Genomic DNA, 15,692 nt, shown 5'->3' with positions numbered 1-15,692 from the left:
GGAAATAACTACCATACCATTTGTGGAAACGGAAGAATGCAAAGTTAACAAATTTTAAATTGAAATAATTACTAGATAGTATTACAAATGATACTTAGTTCAAAAATATCCTTCAAATTGAGGAGTCTTGTGTGGTTGCTAGTTTGCCATTTAGAGTTTTCTTAGAATGAAAACAAAAATAAAACAAACCATTTTCAGGTTGTTTATTTTTTAATTATATTGTTAAGAGTTACATGCAATATTTGAGGTTGCTGCAAAAACAAAAATTCACTAAAATGCACATGACTGCAAAAGTATAAGATAATACATAAAAAGAAACATGCAAGGATAGTAACAAAATAATTTACTATATCAAGAAAGGCATAAACATAATTTTAAACTTTATAGGAATTATAAAAGATATGAAGACTTTCATATGCAACAATATGAAATTCAGTTTGTTCTAAAATTCTAGCACTGGAAGGGAGTTAAAGCTTCTCAACTAGTTCAGTGGCTCTGCACTTTAGAACTCCATGGGGAGCTTTAAAAATTTACTATTTAGAGGCCAGGCACGGTGGCTCATGCTTGTAATCCCAGCACTTTGGCAGGCCGAGGCGGGTGGATCACGAAGTCCAGAGATTGAGACCGTCCTGGACAAGGTAGTGAAACCCCGTCTCTACTAAAAATACAAAAATTAGCTGGGCATGGTGGCCAGAAGCTGTAATCCCAGCTACTTGGGAGGCTGAGGCAGGAGAATCATATGAACCCGGGAGGCAGAGGTTGCAGTAAGCTGAGATCATGCCACTGCACTCCAGCCTAGCGACACAGTGAGACCCATCTCAGAAAAAAAATTAAATAAAATAAACTAAACAAAACAAAAACGATTTAGAGGCCTGGTGCCATCACTGCCAAATTAAATCAGAATTTTCAGAGGATGAGGCAGGGAACTGACATACATATTTAATTTCCTAGGTGAATATACTGTGTAGGATGGAAACTAGTGACTAATTCAATTCTCCTGCTTTTCAGATGAAGAAATTGAAGCACTACAGGATTTAGTGGAGTGCTCAAGAACACAGTGTTGGCTATTAGAACCAAACTAGCACTCAGTTCTACTACTTCATAGCTTATCCATCTCGTCTTAATGACATATTATCTCTTCGTTTTAATGTCACCCACTTTTTTATGTATTTATTCATTTTTTTTTTGAGATGGGTCTCGCTCTGTCACCCAGTCCGCAGGCAGTGGCACAATATTGGCTCACCGCAACCTCTACCTCCTGGGTCCAAGCGATTCCCTGCCTCAACTTCTCGAGTAGCTGGGACTACTGGCATGTGCCACCATGCCTAACTAATTTCTTTTGTATTTTTTTATTTTTATGTTTTAAGTAGAGACAGGGTTTCACTATGTTGGCCAGGCTGGTCTTGAACTGCTGACCTTGTGATCTGTCCTCCTCAGCCTCCCACAGTGCTGAGATTACAGGCGTAAGCCACCGCGGTCGGCCTTAATGTCACCAACTTTTTTAAAGAAATGGTAGGCTTACCTATAAAATCTTAAATAATGTTGAACATCCTTTGAAATTCTGAAATTCTCTTGCTAAGCTGTGGGAAGTATCCTTTTATGCTGATTATTAATCGTTTTACTGTGCATATAGAAATATTGCATACATATGATAACGGAAGTTTTGTTGCCAAAAGGAAAAGCTTTTGCAATGAGTTTGCCAGGTAATAAAATTCACTACTTATTTGCACTTTGGTACATTTTTAATTAGCTAAGGGAAATTTCTTTAATGTCTAACCCCAAATTACACTTTTTAGAAGTTTTGGCTTAAAATCTGTGGCTTATGGCAACTGTCACATAGGAATTGTATTTTATTTCCACTTAGAAGTAAATTTACAAGCAAATTGTTAGGATCACATGAATTTGACATTAATTTTATAATTTTAATAACAAATTTATTTTTAGAAGCCATCTCTTTATGATTTCTCTGATTATTAACCTGATTCCATAATTGACTTTGCAATCTTTAGTTAGCCAATACATACCCTCTACCATTATTAATAACATTTTTGCTCTGGTTTATTAAGAAATGATGCTCATCTCCATTTCATGCTCTGGAAGCTTGATGTCAGGAAAGGCAGCTTTAATTATATAAGCTTTAAACAGAAGCTTAATCTCAACTCGAATTTAGCAAATTTGAAAGCACTGTTAAATCTACCTTCATTCACCGTTACCTGGACATTGGGTCTCCTTTTTCTTAAATTAACTGTTGGTATACCTACACCAATAGGCTGAAGCAACAGAAAAATGGTAATTCATCATACTACATATCAACATAGGTAGGGGTTCTATCCTATAATCAATTTTCCTCAGATATTTCCTTGATTGGAAAAAGGTCTAAATGATAGACTTAGAATTCAAAGTATTTGGTAGGTATGGAGTTCATGAGTCAATAAAATAAAAATTTAAAAATATCTTCAACGAATAAAAACTGTTACATGAATAGTCATTTTTAAGGAAAATGACTTATTTTTCTTTTTCTAGAAAAGTACATATTTGGGAAGTGGGAAAAAAGGTTGTTTGTCTCATATTACTTTTCCATCGATTTGACCAAAAAAAGAAAAAGAAAAGTAACAATTGTTAGAATTTACACGACCCAAATATAAATACTTTTAATGTCCATCCCTCGATTTATATGTTGAAATCCTCATTCCCAGAGATGACGGTATCCAAAGGCTTTTGGGAGGTGATTAGGTCCTGGTTGGTGGGTCCCTCCTGAATGGGATTGGTGCCCTTATAAAAGAGGCCCTAGAGAGAGACGTCTCACCCCTTCTCCTCCGTGTGAGGTTAGAGCGAGAAGATGGCTGTGAATAGGGAGGCAAACCCTCACAGAACACCAATCTGCCCAAGCCTTCATCTTGTACTTCCCAGTTTTCAGAACTGTGAGTTACTAAATTCTGTTTATAAGCCACCCAGTCTATGGTATTTTGTTATAGCAGCCTGAATGAACTAAGAAAATTATATGATATTAAAAAGTTTTAATGTTTAATATTTGTGCCTTTGTTTTCTGAAGTGATACCAAATGTTCTATCTGTGGAACTAATGGAGAATGTAACCATAACAGTGTAGATTTATTTTAAATATTAACTTCTCAAACATAGATTATGCACAATTTCCTATACAATACATATTTCTTAGAATTGAACAAAATGAGGTATCTAACTAAGTAGACCTAACCTGGTTATTTCAATGACACAAAATGGAAGAACGTTAAAATGCTTTTTGTAATAAAGCAGAATATGTAATTCAACACATGTCAAAATGTGGTCATGCTGGTAAAAGTACAAGCTTAGAAAATGTTATGAGTCCTTAAAAATTAAATATGTGAAAAGTCCGTAGCTATTTTATTTAATGATATTCTGGGGGCTTTTAAAGAACACTCATTTACAAAAAAACCTTCACTGAAATATTTTTAATTAAGGTTCTCATATCAGGAGGAAAACACAGGCATTGATCAAAAAATACTTGCATAACATTAGACTTTCACCTTGTTAAATAATAATGGCTGCTATAGATAAGCATTATTTTTCTTCACTTGTATTAATGAATTTCTGATAAAATAATTAAGATTAATTTTGTTAGTATACTGTCACCATATGTTCCTTTGTATTTGCGTATTTCTAAAGCAATTATCTTATACTATGTCATCCTTTTATGAGGTCTTGTATCAATCTGTATAGCGTCCTCCTTTAGCCACAAAATGGAAATCATAATATTTACTGAGTTAATGATGAGAAATCACAAGCATATTTAATTCACAAGCATGAACTTCAGAAATAAAGAATAAACTGATATTCAGAATAATTTCTTTTTCATGGTGTTCTGAAATAGTATTTTTGGAGATGTCTTTCTGTTATATATTAATATTTGCTTTAGTAAAATCCAAATATAAAGATATGAAAAATATCAGTTGGGCTTTAATGAAGTTGCTAAAGAATTTGTTTTCTCTGTAATATTATAAATTTTAGTGAATTATTTCAAATATGAACCAAATATAGGTTAATGTCATTCAAATATTAATATTTTCTAAATAAATATTGGTTATTAGTGGAATGTAGAAAAGAAAAAAACTTCAAATTATTACTTCTCTTTGACTATGAAAACCACCTAAACTGTTACAGCCATTAGATGGTAGATTTATACATATATATCTCTCCATCATATATGCATTATTGTCCTTATTCTTCTTTTTGTCTATGATATATTTTAGTTCCTTTGGGTGAGGGTTAAGGTTTATAATTATAAAACTAGAGATCCTTCACACCCACCCTTCATCACATTACACTTTTTTTTTTTTGAGACGGAGTTTCGCTCTTGTTGCCTAGGCTGGAGTGCAATGGAGTGGTCTCGGCTCACTGCAACCTCCGCCTCCTAGGTTCAAGAGATTCCCCTGACTCAGCCTCCTGAGTAGCTGGGATTACAGGCAAGCACTGCCACGCCCGGCTAGTTTTGTATTTTTAGTACAGACAGGGTTTCACCATGTTGGCCAGGCTGGTCTCGAACTCCTGCCCTCAGGTGATCCGCCTGCCTCGGCCTCCCAAAGTGCTGAGATTACAAGTGGGAGCCACCACACCCAGCCCACGTTACACTTTTATTACTTTTGAATTACTTTAGTTAGGGGAATTTAATTGAAAATACACTGGATATACAAAGCCCAAACAATAATACTGCAAAATTATAAAAAAAAAAATTAAGATATAAAAAGATAAGTTTTCAAGCTATAGCAAAATCATAGGATGATTAGCCAAACATAAATTACTCTTTTAAGAGGAATTTAACAGGTTATGCTTTTAAAGAGCTGTGGTAGTTTAATAATAATATGAAAAAGTACTTACGCAACATTTATATTAAAATAACACATTTAGCATAACTAGGGTGATCAACAGCTACATGTGCTACAAGTAATTATATGATGAATTTGATATGGAAATAAGTTCCAAAGTCAGATAAATTAAAGTAGACATAAGTTATAAAATGTAATATTATTTAATGTATTAAAATAGATAATTAATGTATTACATTTAATGTAGTTTTGCATTCAGTATCAATAGGTCTCTTATGGATTTGAACAATATTTAAATGACACAACTTTGTGTGTGTGTATGTTCACACACTTGTGGTATATTCTAATATATGGCTAACATTACATATCCATGACTCGGGAGAAAGAAGTAGTATGCATAAATCTGCATGGTTTAAAGGATCTTCAATATTATCTTCAAAGTTAAGCAATAACTAAACAGATGCTTCTAAGGTTACAGTTACAAGACTTTGATTAATTTTATGTCTAAATAAATTTTGCTATTAATGCCCTGTGAAGCAGTTCATGAAGAGTGAAATGAGTTGTGCAAGATAATTTATGAAAATATCTTGAGAAAATAGGCATAAAAATTAGGATAATATGGTTCATCGATGGCATTTTCTGTCTTTCAGATTAACTTGCTGATTAATAAATATTTCCCATTTCTGAAGCCCATCTCATGAATTTTACTTATTCAATCTCTTACATCTCTTTACAGGCCTGTCCTAAAGTAAAAGGAAAACCATTCTGGGAGACGGAAAGCAGAGTTAATTACTAGAAGAGAAGGGCAATAGAAAATGTGACCTGGACATAGACGAACATTACTAATATTTATCAGGTTCAAACTCATGTCTGGAGCAATATCCTTTATTATCTTACAGCCTTAAAATCAAAGTCAGAAGTGGGATGCATGAAATTGAGGCTCAGTGGGTGATAATGACTGTCTTTGAGATAAAAATATTAGTGCAGCTAAATTGGTAACAGAAAATGAAAACTGCTTTCACTCTTTCATATATTATGATGTGTTGTCTTGTCATCTAAGAAGAGAGCCACGTTACAGACTGTACTTTGATATTTAGTGTTATATAGTAAATTTTAAAACAACAATCCTATTAAGAACATTAGTCATTAATTCTACAAAACACTAACCAGTGTAAACAAATTATATACCGACCTTTGGCTGAAGATTTGGATGTAATAAAACATAACCATTAGGATCGATTGCAAAGTAATACCCATTGGGGCACAGCTGGAAAAGAAAAAATATAAGCTTAGATATGCCCAAGTCACAATTAGAAATCTATATTCTTTTAAATACATAATGTATTAATACATTTTATAGCATGTTGAAAGATAACATGGAATCATTTTATTTTAGAGATGCTTTTAACCATGTAGTTCCTTTGCTAAGGTAACTGCCCATAATTTTTGAGAATTACCTAAGTGCTTTGTGGCCAAGCTAAATTAGTACAGAGTTCTAAACTAGAAAGGGTATCAAAAGAGCAAATTTCATCTTACTGTAAAACGTGGTGTCAGTCTTTTAATATCTTCTAAAGACACATCTACCCCCATCACACCAAGGATCAGTTGGTTCTATAATAAGAGAGCAAAAATGGCATTTTATATCAAAAATTTACATATTTTTACACAATTATCATATGCTCATATTTTGCCGGCATTATGGTTATATTCCATATTAGTTTAAATGTATATATAGAGTGAAGTATTCTTGGCGTCAATTTACAAGGATTCTCAGCTTTGTTTCCTACAACTTTATCATCATTATCATTTAACTTAGCAAAGAAAATCTAGATAATTGAGGCTAAAATATATAAAAGATAAATAAAAATGTTTGACACTTCTTGTACCCTTTTCTTCTAATATTTATTTTCACTGCTATCGTACAGTCAGCGCTTATCGCTGTGTGTCTATGTATGTGAGTTTAGACTGACTTTATGGTTTACTATAATTAAGAAGCCACAAGAATGTCCAGCTTAAAGATTAGACAATATAGAATAAGAACACATTGGATTTTTGCTGCAGATAGTTCCTGCGTATGTAACTATCCTGAAAGTATGTGACCATATTGGTGATAAAATCCTAAAAACACTATTTCTAGTCGCAGCTAATAACTTCTATATACCAAGCAACAGGCATCACAGTTTTAGGTGCAAGTAGAGGAGATTTGTGGCAAACTGCCATCATGATCTTCCATGGGACATAAAGATGGAAATTGTGTTAAAATTTTGAGTCCAAAATTGTTGTTTCAAATGGAATTATATAAATTATAAAATAATAAATTTGAAATGTGCTTGCAAAAAATTAGAAAATCTAGTAATTACAAAAACATTTAAACTTTGTGGAGGTACAGATAGAGTAAGAAAGTTCTGTCAATAACTATGCTCTTTTCCATGAACCAATCCTAGTCTGAGCAAAAACTTCCCAACTGGAGCAATCTCTTAGTTCACAGTGAGATTTGTGAACACGTATGATAAAGTTAGAGAGTTACTCTTTTATGAGTTACAATATTTAGAACCTGCAGATAGTTAAGAATGGTCATGGGCCCCCAAAGAGAAATAACTGTTTCCTATGACCTCCTTATTAAAATAAGGAGTTCAACTGAGATATATAATAACTGATCAAACAATGCTTAAGTGCAACAGACTTCATGAAACCATAAACTGGAAATAAATATTCACGCAAATCAAGTATATCACCTATATTATAAAATCAGTCTCTAGTATTAAAAAACTCTTAACTTCAAAATCTCAAATTCTTTCTGAATCAAACTAAAAAATTGGAATGCAATCCTATTTAAAATCAAAAGCATTTAACAAATAAGACATAATAAGTATAAGATACGTATTTTTTAGAACTTTTAAATAGGCATTTTACTGCACTGACCAAAAAACCAGTGCTATAAAAATTAAGCATTCTATGACATTATTCTTCTTGTACCCTAAAATAGAAAAAAATAAAGAGAAATATTAATTTAAATCATATCCTTAAGTTACAAGATAATTTTTAAAAAGCTACTGTTTGGGAGTTGGGGAGGAATGATTTAATATACCAATGTACACCTGATACAAACATCACCATGCTTTTGGTCTTTGGATTTTTCTTTCTAAACTCCATTAATATCTCAGATGGATTCTTAAAATGTGCACACAATATTACTGTCCATTTATCATATAATTACTCCCAGAGTCTGACTCTGTGTTCTCATCAGGTCATAGTTAAGTGGAGTTAAGCTGAATCTTGGCTCTAGGGCAACAGAGAGTTTGACCTGCATTTCCTTTTTCCCAGGTGGTTATCGCATAGGCAGCTGTTGCCTTTGACCTCTGGCCTCACAAGACAGTTACACTGCATGTATTTTCTTATGGAAATATCTTATCCATGTTGAGCTTCAACGTCACAGTTTGTCATTTATTATTATTAATTTTATCAATTAACTTTTAACCTTTAAGTTTGTCTTATTTTCAAATTGGCCGGTTATGTTGAAGACCGGAAGAGTTCCAGTAATGACAAGTCCCAGTTCCTAAAAATAGATTCAGAGAGAAAGGGCAAATTAAAATTACAATTTAAGCTTTGTCAGAGTGCATTAGCCTTTGATATCTGAGACTGCATTTTATAGTTACTTTACAAAGAGCCAAAAACATTAGTAACTCATTTTGAGTATCTATTAAAATTTATTTTTAAAGTATCAATGAAAATATCTTGGAGAAAATTAGGACCTACTAGGCAGCTACTGAAGCATGAAACATTTAAAATAATACTCTAAGATAACTTTAAAAATAATCAACTTACACAACTGGTCAACAGCCTGTATGCATTTCAGTAACTCTCTGTCCTCCCCCTTTTTAATAGTGATAGTTCACCTAATATCAGGGCCTCCATAAGCAGAGTGATAATAAAATATTATTTTAAGTGATTTACTTAGCTTCCCTTTTTGTAGCCTCATGCTTAATTTTTTTATGCCCTAAGCCAAAGACTTCATGCTAAATGACAAATGTGCAGTTGAATAGCATGATAAATAAAATAAACATTCTATTGATACTGCATATCTGGGATATTCTAAGTAAGTGTTTTGCTCTTCAGAAGAAGCAATACTACTTCTAAGTAGCCCCCAAAATAAGCAGTACTTTTTGGCAAGGTAAAATGATGAAGAAAAGACAACTGAAAGCATCAAATATAAAAGTCTAGTCTGAAGAGTTTAACATAATAGAAATAATGCCATCCTATTAATTGGCACATAATTTAATATATTAAATGAATTCATAGAGATTAGTTGAAATAAACTGATTTTCAAGTCAGAGTTTGCTTTCGTTACTGACATCTATATCCATTATAATTTTTAGCCACTATTTCATGTCAAAACTACCTGTTTATCAAAATCACTCTTTAAAATAATTTTTAAATTGTTTGAAATTTTGAATTTGCTAAAATGAGAAAATATTATTAATCTTCTCACAAATAGTGATTCCAAATCCAAAGTTCATGAACTTGGAACAGAGTTCTGGAATCAGAACCAAGTTCATAAAGTTGGATTTGGAATCATTATTCATTAGAACATTAAAAATTTTATTAATATCAGGGAGCAAATGTTGTGGTATCAGGTTGTGGTTCATAATTGGGCACATAGGAGGCCCAAATTCAATGGGAATGATGAATGAATTATGGAGGACAGACAATAATAGAGAAGCTTCCAGCAGACCAAAATACCAAATTATTTGCAACAAATACAACTAAGGAAACAACCAAACATATTTGGGTGCATGATGATTGATATGGTTTGGTTGTGTTCCCACCCAAATCTCATCTTCAATTGTTGTTCCCATAATCCCCATGTGTTGTGGGAGGGATCCAGAAGTAATTGAATAATGGGACGGTTTCCCCCATTCTATTTTCATGATAGTAATTTCTCACGAGATCTGATGTTTTTATAAGTGGCTTCCTCCTTTGCTCAGCACTTATTCTCTCTCGTGACGCCCCATGAAGAGGTGCCTTCCTCCATGATTTTAAGTTTCCGGAGTCCTCTCCAGCCACATGAAACTGTGAATCAATTAAACCTCTCTTCTTTGTCAATTACTCAGTCTCGGGTATTTTTTCACAGCAGCGTGAGAACAGACTAATACAATTATATATAATATATGTATTATATATAATACATATATATGAATAGATTAATTCATAAAACTGTATCCAAAAGGTAATTCAGTAAAGATTTGGTGAAGTGTCTCTTAGAGGTATAATCTATATGCAGAGTTTTAAAAATGCTACCGTGGTTTAAGACGAGGTAGATACGGATGTAATCATTTCCTTTGCATTTTTACTGCATATCATTATTTGCTTCTAAAAATGGTAAAATGTAGCCTAAAGTGAGTTACTAGATGACTAACATATTGGATTTACAATAATTATGAATGAACTCATTGGGACCCAACTTGAATTTTTTCTCCCCATTTATTAAGCAGACCAAAAACTTCTACTCTACTCCTGAGCACTGCATGTGTCTCTAGAAAATAAGAGAGAAATAAAACAAGATTTCTCTACCCTGGAATTTTACAAATATTTTCTAGAGCCCCAACTCTTGTCATATCTCTTTTTATAAAGAGCTTCACTTTGTCACCTAATTAAAATGAACCCTCCATAATATTGTCCTAATCTCCCCTTATCACCAAAAATGACCAGGGTATCATTTTTTTGATATACTCAGTGCTCCCCCAACTTTTATGCTATACTCCATTTCTATGGTTTCACTTTTCACCACCAACAGCAAAAATCTTACAGTAATATGACCAGCTAAAATGTCTCCATTTTCTTAACCACAATCCACTTTGCCCCAATATTGGCTTCTTTATTTTGAAGTCAGAATTCTTTTTCTCATTATATCCATTATATTTGGTTTTAAAATATATTTACCTTTTCCTTTTTAATACAACTGTTTATTTTTGACCAACATATATTTTTAATCTGCTGTGTGGAGAGATTATAAACACATAACTAGGAATATATGGGGATCACTTTATCATTTTCAAACCAGTAAAAAGAATGCTGTATGTGTCCAATGAATAGCAAACTCACGTGTTTTTTTTTTTTTTTTTTTTTTTTTTACATTTAGTTTCAGCTTATAGCACAGCACATTTAGAACCAACATTTCCTCCTAATGTCATTTGTGCTATCAGTAAGAACCTTACCAGCAATGCAGACATGCTGGCTAATGAACTTCCAGTCAAAGGAAACACAACAGGGCATCATTATTGACTCCTCCTATCACACACTGTCCTGTGATGGATTTGAAAAGTGCAACATTTTGACCACAGCTTTGGATCACTGTGTGACCTTAAGTAAATATGTGATGTCTAAAAGGAACACTGGACAGTAATTTTAAGCTAGGGCTTGAGGTAAGCAAGCTTCATGCTTCATTTTATCTTTCTTAGCGTGCAAGGCTGATGTTAATAGTGCCTATTTTTCTTCTAACTTCCTGTATATGTTTATTTTCTAAAAACCAAATGATAAGTAATTCTAAATGGACTGCATTTTGCCCTGTGGGTTCATCATTACATTTGGAAAAGTAGTAACAACTGATCTCCAAGTAGGGAAAAGGGTTACTGAATCAGCATTTATTTTTCAGTTCTTATTATTTTGATACTCTCCAAATATATTATTTTAGTAAATCATTAATCAGTTCTTCTCATTAAGACTAAACATAAGAATAAAGCTTAAGTGCGATGATTATTATTTATAATTTTCATGTCAGGAAGTAAAAATTACATTTAAACAATTTTCAACTTTGGCCCTATTGACATTTTTGGAGGGATAATTCTTTGTTGTGTGTGGTGGGCAGTTTTCCTCTGCATTAAAGGATGTTTAACAGCATGCCTGGCCTCTATCCACTCAGGGGTGTCCAATCTTTTGGCTTCTCTAGGCCACACTGAGAGAAGATGAATTGTCTTGGGCCACACCTAAAATACACTAATACTAACAATAGTTGATGAGATTTTAAAAAGAGCAAAAAAAAAAAATTCATAATGTTTTCAGAAAGTGTAAAAGTTTGTGTTGGGCTGCATTCCAAGCCGTCCTGGGCCACAGGTTGGACAAGCTTGCTCTAGATGCCAGTAGCAACCCCTCCCCTCAAGCCATGACAATCAAAAATGTCTACAGAATTTTTTCCAAATGAACTGTAAGGGGCAAAAAGACCCCCCTGTTGAGAACCACTGCTTTTAAATATAATGACATATCTTTACTGAAATGTCAGTTGTTCAATGGACAATTTAACATGTGTTGGCTTCACACCAGATGTGATCATCTCAATGACGTATTTCCATAAAAAGTCTGAAGTTGAATCTGGCACAAAAGATTATACTAATATATTAAGATGTTTGTGATGATTTTAGTATAGGGTAAAGTTTTTGCCTATCTAACAGCATGTATTCCTGAGTTTTAGCAGATTCAGCTATAGTTGTGGAGGCTAGACATGCTTCTATGCTTCTACTAGCTCCTATACTTTAAAAATACTTTCTTCTAAATTATTGTTCAAAATCTGCAAAAATAGATTCTAGTTCATGAAGACTTTCATCTTTTTTTTTACATTAACAATTTAAAAACTTACTGAAATGCCCATGTGTTCAACATTCCAGGTTGGAAATTCTACATTCTCAATGAAGGGATCAAGTAGACAATAAGCTAACACTTCGTATTTGTAGTTCTCTACTACATACAAATCTATGTTTTTATGTAAATTATGTAAATTCTAGGAAACAGGTCTGTGATATAAGAAATTTGGGGGAGGGTTTAATGAAAAGGAAAACAGAGACATCATCTAGAAAGAAGTAGAAATCATCTGTGTGCTTTTGTTATGAAAGTCTTTGACTGAACAGCTCAACCTCTTACCAATGCATCCAGGTACACATTTGTCCATTGGACTTGCTTAGCTTTGTCTCCTGCTAAAACCATTGGTCTTCCCAAAACATCCAAATATTCCTGTTTGTGAAAAAAAGAAAAAATTGTGGTTAAAACTAGGAATGCTATGTTGTAATAAAAATTACAGAGAAAAAAAATCCTAGAGTTAAAAATGAATATAGAACCAAAATTATTGAGACTGAATATATAATCAGTTAATTTCTATTTTGGATACTCCCTAAGTGGTATGGCTACGTATTTTGAATCAACAATATTTGACCTATATTATTTATACAATATATCTACCCAAGTTTTTTTCCAGTAACAATCAGAACATTGTTTTCTGTGTTACAGCCAATAAGTGAAATACGTTCCTTGTGAATTGTTTCATGTTAATCTAAACTATTTAAGGCTCTGTGATTTACTGCGTGGAATTGCAGAAATTTAAAATCATAAAGCAGCCACATACTTTCTTTCATATCACAGATTGTTTGGCTGAAATTCAAAACTACATTTAAACACATCAAAAAATAAAGGAAATACTGTGCCAAATCTAGACATCAGACTCAAATGCAGCTGCTGTTTCATTTCAACATTCAATGTATTCAGTATTCACTTCCACAAATGCCATGTTATTTATGCTAAATTTTGACTTTGTTTATTTTGTAGATTTTCAACTGTGTTTAAAAAGGAGTAGCAATTTTCATAGTAATTTATGATTATTTAAAAATAATAAATACTTAAATTAACTTAATTACTACATTCTACAAAAAGTTATTTAACAGGCGTGATTTCAACTGAATGATGTTAGAAAAATCATCTCCTTGTTGTAACTTTACTTTAGATAGATAAATAGATCCACAGGGGTTATTTGGGAGGTATTTAAGTTCCAACTAGGTCCCTGTACAATTTGTCCAGCATAATTAGTGTTTAATTTTATACATGGTACCTACAATTTGAAGAAACTTTAAAAAATCATTTGCAGAATCAAGTTCAAATTACATGAAATATATTTTTAGAAAATTTGATTTTCTGTATTTTCTATGATATTTTTAACATCTGAGAGTAACAATATACTCATTTTATTTACCTGAGTTTTAGATGTTTGAAAACACTTGCAATGTTAATGAAATAAAACCAATATATCACCAAGATACTCAGTATTTTAATATAAGTGTAATATTACAGATCTTTTCATTCTTACTAATTTTCTCCATATTGAGCATATTTAAACCAGAAAAGAAGTATCTTATACTTGAAAAAAAAATTTAAACAAGCTTTAAATAATCATACCTGAGTATTGATTCTTATTGCACCAATGGAAGGAATTTCATAATAATAACCTGAAATATACATATATATATTTATATATAAATGTTACTTTATAATAAAGGGCCACAAAATTATTTTATTTTATAAATATTCATAAAGAGTATTTTGAAAATAATATATTTCACTTCAAAATTGAACTAATACTAAAATATCAAAATTAAGAAAATGGTTAATGAATCTTCACAACAAACACATAGGATTTGTGAAAAATTTCACTACATTTCTTGGTTACTATAAAATAGGTATTATTCTTCTACGAAGGAATAAGAAACATGGAATCATTAAAAATATTTTTTCATTGGATAAATTATTAAAGATACATGATGGATAATTATTATATTTATATAAAATCTTTGCCTAAATATAACTTTCAGAAAAAAATTAGGTTCTTTTTGTTGCCATGGCATCACAGTTCATTTTTCAAATTAATATATTTTTTCTCAGTAACATCATTCTTTCCGAGTGAAAATATGAGCTCACTGCACAACATTTGAATTATCCTGGAATGTATAAGATTTTTCAAAAACAGTAATTAAACCACCCAGAGAAAAAATATATATGTCATACTCTCATATTTAAGCTTTATGAAATTCAGATATTGTTTCATTCCTAATTTTTCATGTAAGATTATATCTGATATATATCATTCAGTATAATTCAGTGTAATACCTTATTTTATAAATGTGGAAATATAATCAATGTCTGAATTTTCATATAATGTAATGCTAATGTCAAAATTTGTATGTGTTTTCTCTATAGAAACATGTTCATAATCTTACTCTTGCCTGATTCTTATAGAAGTTAGCTACAGCTTTAGCTTATTTTAAATAAGCACACCTAACAACAGCTACCAAAATATTTTTTCTTCTAGTTTACTAGAAGAAAACAGATTTGTTACCTTTGTTTTCACAGGCCATCCACTGAATAGGTCCTCTGTCATAATTGTGTTGACCAACTGAAAACGTGAATACACGTACCTGGATAAATTGAAAAATAGGTATTCATTAGGCTTAATAAAATTTAATTGAATGGCAAAATAAAACAGCTAAAATTTCTATTAAAAAGAGTGTTTTCTGGTTGAATGATATGACAAGAAAAACTGAGGTCAGTAAAGACTTCAGAAAGGGACCAGAGGAAAATCACATAACCTACTGTAAACATAGACTCCAGTTGCTACATTTAAATTTGTACCTAAGTGTCCTCTTGCATATTCCATTCCTCAGGCAGGAGCATGACTAATGTTTCATTCATAGAAAGTACATCTTTCATGGCCAGGCACGGTGACTCACGCTTGTAATCCTAGCACTTTGGGAGGCCGAGGCAGGTGGATCACCTGAAGTCAGGAGTTCGAGACCATCCTGGCTAACATGGTGAAACCCCGTTTGTACTAAAAATACAAAAAATTAGCCGGACCTTGTAATACATGCCTGTAATCCCAACTACTTGGGAGGCTGAGGCAGGAGAATCTCCTGAGCCTGGGAGGTGGAGGTTACAGTGAGCCGAGACGGTGCCATTGCACTCCAGCTTGGGCAACGAGAGTGAAACTCGGTTTCAAAAAAAGAAAGAAAGAAAGAAAGAAGGAAAAAAGGAAAGAAGGAAAGAAAGAAGAAAAGAAGGA

The 15,692-nt window shown here is 32.4% G+C and overlaps 1 protein-coding gene across 7 annotated transcripts in view; it reads right to left on the bottom strand.

The window, feature by feature from the left end:
* The window catches only part of CACNA2D1 (calcium voltage-gated channel auxiliary subunit alpha2delta 1), a 498,928-nt gene that overhangs the window by 53,485 nt on the left and 429,751 nt on the right, over positions 1 to 15,692 (bottom strand). For 4 of the 7 annotated variants that reach the window (XM_005550363.4, XM_005550365.4, XM_005550364.4 and 1 more), the window contains exons 13-18: positions 14,973 to 15,051; positions 14,036 to 14,085; positions 12,734 to 12,823; positions 8,301 to 8,378; positions 6,359 to 6,433; positions 6,015 to 6,089 (exon numbers count right to left, since the gene is read on the bottom strand). In XM_005550363.4, coding sequence (XP_005550420.1) covers positions 6,015 to 6,089; positions 6,359 to 6,433; positions 8,301 to 8,378; positions 12,734 to 12,823; positions 14,036 to 14,085; positions 14,973 to 15,051 — 447 coding nt within the window. Of the gene's footprint in view, positions 1 to 2,213; positions 2,271 to 6,014; positions 6,090 to 6,358; positions 6,434 to 8,300; positions 8,379 to 12,733; positions 12,824 to 14,035; positions 14,086 to 14,972; positions 15,052 to 15,692 lie in introns of all 7 variants that reach the window. The other 3 variants (XM_005550361.4, XM_005550362.4, XM_065542404.2) reach the window with 1 other exon arrangement.

The sequence above is a fragment of the Macaca fascicularis genome, chromosome 3 (genome assembly GCF_037993035.2).
Source record: "Macaca fascicularis isolate 582-1 chromosome 3, T2T-MFA8v1.1".
Lineage (NCBI taxonomy): Eukaryota > Metazoa > Chordata > Mammalia > Primates > Cercopithecidae > Macaca > Macaca fascicularis.
This window is presented reverse-complemented; position numbering and strand designations above follow the sequence as displayed.